Source organism: Schistocerca nitens, chromosome 8 (assembly GCF_023898315.1).
Source record: "Schistocerca nitens isolate TAMUIC-IGC-003100 chromosome 8, iqSchNite1.1, whole genome shotgun sequence".
Lineage (NCBI taxonomy): Eukaryota > Metazoa > Arthropoda > Insecta > Orthoptera > Acrididae > Schistocerca > Schistocerca nitens.
In genome coordinates, this window is record NC_064621.1 from 437,429,853 (window position 1) to 437,435,920 (window position 6,068).

Below are 6,068 nucleotides of genomic sequence, written 5' to 3' on the forward strand. Positions count from 1 at the left end.
TTAAAACTGTGTGCCCGACCGAGACTCAAACTCGGGACCTTTGCCTTTCGCGGGCAAGTGCTCTACCATCTGAGCTACCGAAGCACGACTCATGCCCGGTCTCACAGCTTTACTTCTGCCAGTATCTCGTATCCTACCTTCCAAACTTTACAGAAGCTCTCCTGCGAACCATGCAGAACTAGCACTCCTGAAAGAAAGGATACTGCAGAGACATGGCTTAGCCACAGCCTGGGGGATGTTTCCAGAATGAGATTTTCACTCTGCAGCGGAGTGTGCGCTGATATGAAACTTCCTGGCAGATTAAATCTGCCAGGAAGTTTCATATCAGCGCACACTCCGCTGCAGAGTGAAAATCTCATTCTGCTCATATGTTGGTTATTACAATGTTGAGCTTTTCACAACTGCCATTGCACTGTGAATCATTTGTAGGTTTCAGGGCAGAAAGAACTTACAGCTACAGAATCTAGTCCTTTGTTAACAAAGAACATGTTAACTGTGGCATTTAACCTAACAATTCCTCTTTTGTTCAACAAATTTTCTGTAACTTGTGTGACTGAGACATTTCCTACCTTCCCTACGACATTTACTTTGTATCATAACTTTGCCAGATAAATAAAACAGGGAGAAATACACATAAACAATATTGAAAGCACCAAGTTGATGCCACACCACATCATAGCTTCTGTTTTTACATCTGAATACAATGGATTTTGTGAATGGAACTGTTACATATATTAAAAGCTCTTGCATGAATATACTTTGTGGCTGATGTACATAATATAGAGACCATGGACAGATTTTTTATCATCAGGAATTATGACTGACTGATGCCAGAAGGCTCAAGCAGTCTTACTTAGGCAACCCCCTACACCATCTAAGCACAAGGGCAGCAGGACACCTGTACTAGGTATGTGATGCTGAATGCTTGCTAGTTGATAGCCAACTAGTTACACAATTCAAACAACTGCATCACTTTCTTAATGTCCACCTTTACCCATTCCACATTCCTGAAAGTTCTTCATTGTTATAAACCCTAGAAAACTATAATTTATTACTTGAACTGTATACACATATTAGAGCAAAGTACAATACAATGAACAGTACACAAGTGGTTGGGTGGGCCTTGCCCTCAGGCCTATAAAGTAATTAGTTCCAATATGGAGTGCAGACTGTAGGCTGTGCTTGCGACTGCTGTCATATTAGCAAGCTAGGTGGCCTCTAATGGCTGACTCAAGTACAAACATCACGCAAGAACTATGAAGTGGCACACATACAGCATTGGTAGTTACAGCTTTCTGGTGGTATCTATAGCGTGCAATTAATGTTCAATTCAAAATAGTTTTTAGCAAAACTACATAAATTAATATCACAAAACATCACAATTACTAGTCTATATTATCAGATAATCATACAGCAACACACTGTCACCACTGAATCCATGACTTTCCTCTCCTGAGCTATTACTGGAACCTGATGTTACTTTTGGGAACTGGTTGTTGGTCAGAAATGAGACAATAGGTTCTTTTCAGTTTCAGGTAACAATATTTTATCGGCCAAACAATACAAATTATTTTCAAAAATGTCACATTTACCAATTTACATTATCAATCACTGATCTAGCTACATAGTTCACTTGTTATAAATATGATTTCTCTTCTGAGCTGTTCTTGAAACCTAGTATCACATTCGAAAATTGTTTGCTGGTCTGTAGAACATCCACATACTTCGATCTTACATCTGCAATGGAAAATAATTATAATGATTTTTGAGAAATATTACCATGTTCGTCACCAGATAATAATATCATTTTAAAACAGGAAATTAATTTGTAAACTCACAAACTGTAGAATGGACATCACATGCTATCCTTGTTACGTGTTGCTAGACAATGAACAATATCTTTCTCAATGAAGAATTTGTCCAGTAATAGATGCCACAACTAATCAGTGAGCAAAAATATGTCATTTCCAAAGACACACATCTCCCACTGATTTGATGAGATTGTGGGGGCATGTCAAGTAATTTATATATGTAAGAAATTAAATAGTCTACAAATGAAACACTTTGACACTCAGTGCATTTATGACAAGTTACAGACTTAATACTGTTTTCCATCACATTGCTACAATATCTCATATTTATGCATTTTTCATAATTATTCATGTTTTTATAATTATAGTCAAAATTCCTGGATAGAAAAATACGTAAAATAGGGGTCAACCACACACCTATAGCGAATCGATGCATGATGCACACAAACACATAACAGAAAACAGTACTCACACTAGCTTTCGAGCTCTTGGTCTTTCTCCAGTAAAAGTACACACATTTACACACACAACCACACAGACATCAAAATGCACGCTTCCATGGTCGCAGCAAGACTGGTTATTTGGTACCAGAAATTGAGAGCAGTTGCCTGGGTGGATGGAGATAGGGAGATGGTAGAGAAAGACTCACCAAGTAAGGACAGGATAGCGTGAGGTAGGTCTTTATTTCAACCGATGACTCATCAACTTCACAGTATGATGAAAGGAGTTCAGAGGATAGATAGAGAGAAAGGAAGATGGACGGAAAGGGGTAGAGAGGGGGAGGGGAAGGGAAAGAGAGAGAGAGGTGGGGGGCAGGGTTTCGCAAGGGAAGGGAGGGAGAAAGAGTGGTGGGAGAAGGCACTACGCAATCTGGATGGGGAAGGAATAGTGTAGACATAAGAGAGAAGGGGAAAGGTAATGTGAGGTGGTGGGAAACAGGTTAGTGGAGATTTAGGCTATGGGGCCGCAAGAGTGCACAATTTTCACCTGTGCAGTTCAGAGAAACTTTTGCTGGAAAGAATTATCCAAATTGTCTGTCTAGTGAAGCAGCTGCTGAAGTCATTTGTGTTGTGGTGCACAGCATGCTCGGCAACTGGATGGTCAAATTTGCAGGTTGCCACAGTTTGGCGATGGCCATTCATGAATGGACTGTGGGCGGAGATGGTGGGTGGGTGTATGGAACAGGTCTTGCACGTGGGTCGATCACAAGGGAATGACAAGAGGGTTGCCAGATTGGGAGCAGGATCGGAGTAGGGATGGACAAGAATATTCTGTAAGTTGTGTATGCAGCAGAAAACTACTTTGGGTGATGTGAAGAAGATTTTGGGTGGGATATCCCTCATCTCAGGGTATGACGACAGGTAGTCAAAACTCTGGTAAAAGAAGTGGTTGTGCTTTTGCCAGGATGATACTGGGTGACCACTGGAGTGCTGGTCGGTGGCTGGTTAACAGGTTTTCTGGTGTCAGAGGAGGAGATGGCAGGGGAGATCTGTTTACAAATGAGCTGGGTATGATATTACTGTCAATAAAGGCTCTGGTAAGGTTATTGATATATTTCAACAACTCCTGCTTTCCACTGGAGATACAGCTTGCAGGGCTGGTGAGTCTGCAAGGAAGATATTTTTGACACTGATTGAGTGACTGTTGTCAAATTAGAGTTTCTGTTGGTTGTTGGCACACTTCAGATGATCAGACGTATTAATGGAGCCGTCTGGGATGTGGACATTGACATCTAGGATGGCGGTTTGTTGAGTTAAGAAGGACCAGGTAAAGAGAATTTGGGAGCAGATGTTGAGGTTATGGAGGAAAGAGAAAAGATTGACCCTGCCATGAGGCCAGATCACAAAAATACTGTCAATGAATCTGAACTAGACAAGTTGTTTTAGGTGCTGACTGGAAGGATGGCTTCTTCTGCATGGACCATAAATAAACTGCCATAGGATACTTAATAATCAGTATTGCTGTGACTGTTTATCTGTGTGGCCAGGTCGTTGGGTGGGTGTCTGTGTGTTCTTCTACTAGAGAAAGAGCAAGAACTCAAAAGCTAATGTGAATACGTTATTCTATTACATGTTTCTGTGCGATATGCATCAGACCACTACATGGTGAGTGGCTTCCTTTCACACACACACACACACACACACACACACACACACACACACACACACACACATATCTAAAAACAAAGATGATGTGACTTACCAAACGAAAGTGCTGGCAGGTCAATAGAAACACAAACATACACACAAAATTCAAGCTTTCGCAACCAACGGTTGCTTCATCAGGAAAGAGGGAAGGAGAGGGAAAGACGAAAGGATGTGGGTTTTAAGGGAGAGGGTAAGGATTCATTCCAATCCCGGGAGTGGAAAGACTTACCTTGGGGGAAAGAAGGACAGGTATACACTCGCACACACACACATATCCATCTGCACATACACAGACACAAGCAGACATTTGTAAAGGCAAAGAGTTTGGGCAGAGATGTCAGTCGAAGCGGAAGTACAGAGGCAAAGATGTTGAAAGACAGGTGAGGTATGAGCGGCGGCAACTTGAAATTAGCGGAGGTTGAGGCCTGGCGGATAACGAGAGGAGAGGATATACCGAAGGGCAAGTTCCCATCTCCGGAGTTCTGACAGGTTGGTGTTAGTGGGAAGTATCCAGATAACCCGGACAGTGTAACACTGTGCCAAGATGTGCTGGCCATGCACCAAGGCATGTTTAGCCACAGGGTGATCTTCATTACCAACAAACACTGTCTGCCTGTGTCCACTCATGTGAATGGACAGTTTGTTGCTGGTCATTCCCACATAGAAAGCGTCACAGTGTAGGCAGGTCGGTTGGTAAATCACGTGGGTGCTTTCACATGTGGCTCTGCCTTTGATCGTGTACACCTTCCGGGTTACAGGACTGGAGTAGGTGGTGGTGGGAGGGTGCATGGGACAGCAGGTTTTACACTGGGGGCAGTTACAAGGGTAGGAGCCAGAGGGTAGGGAAGGTGGTTTGGGGATTTCATAGGGATGAACTAAGAGGTTACGAAGGTTAGGTGGATGGCGGAAAGACACTCTTGGTGGAGTGGGGAGGATTTCATGAAGGATGGATCTCATTTCAGGGCAGGATTCGAGGAAGTCGTATCCCTGCTGGAGAGCCACATTCAGAGTCTGATCCAGTCCCGGAAAGTATCCTGTCACAAGTGGGGCACTTTTGTGGTTCTTCTGTGGGAATCATCCCGGCCGCCCCATTGTAGCTGGTTACCAAGCCCCCACAGAACGTATCTCCGCCTACGTAGATCAACACCTTCAACCCATTACATGCAGTCTCCCATCCTTCATCAAAGACACCAACCACTTCCTCGAACGCCTGGTATCCTTACCCAATCCGTTACCCCCGGAAACCATCCTTGTAACCATTGATGCCACTTCCTTATACACAAATATCCCACACGTCCAGAGCCTCGCTGCGATGGAGCACTTCCTTTCACGCCGATCACCTGCCACCCTACCTAAAACCTCTTTCCTCATTACCTTAGCCAGCTTCATCCTGACCCACAACTTCTTCACTTTTGAAGGCCAGACATACCAACAATTAAAGGGAACAGCCATGGGTACCAGGATGGCCCCCTCATACGCCAACCTATTCATGGGTTGCTTAGAGGAAGCCTTCTTGGTGACCCAAGCCTGCCAACCCAAAGTTTGGTACAGATTTATTGATGACATCTTCATGATCTGGACTCACAGTGAAGAAGAACTCCAGAATTTCCTCTCCGACCTCAACTCCTTTGGTTCCATCAGATTCACCTGGTCCTATTCCAAATCCCATGCGACTTTCCTTGATGTTGACCTCCACCTGTCCAATGGCCAGCTTCACACGTCCGTCCACATCAAACCCACCAACAAGCAGCAGTACCTCCATTACAACAGCTGCCACCCATTCCACATCAAACGGTCCCTTCCCTACAGCCTAGGTCTCCGTGGCAAACGAATCTGCTCCAGTCCGGAATCCCTGAAGCATTACACCAACAACCTGACAACAGCTTTCGCATCCCGCAACTCCCCTCCCGACCTGGTACAGAAGCAAATAACCAGAGCCACTTCCTCATTCTCTCAAACCCAGAACCTCCCACAGAAGAACCACAAAAGTGCCCCACTTGTGACAGGATACTTTCCGGGACTGGATCAGATTCTGAATGTGGCTCTCCAGCAGGGATACGACTTCCTCAAATCCTGCCCTGAAATGAGATCCATCCTTCATGAAATCCTC

At 44.1% G+C, this 6,068-nt stretch overlaps 1 protein-coding gene across 1 annotated transcript in view; it reads right to left on the minus strand.

Annotated features, from left to right (window-relative positions):
* Positions 1-1,557: 1,557 nt before the first annotated feature.
* Positions 1,558-6,068, minus strand: part of LOC126199241 (uncharacterized) — a 197,822-nt gene continuing 193,311 nt past the window's right edge. Inside the window, exon 11 of the mRNA XM_049936034.1 lies at positions 1,558-1,737. Coding sequence (XP_049791991.1) covers positions 1,637-1,737 — 101 coding nt within the window. The 3' untranslated portion in view covers positions 1,558-1,636. The remainder of the gene's footprint in view (positions 1,738-6,068) is intronic.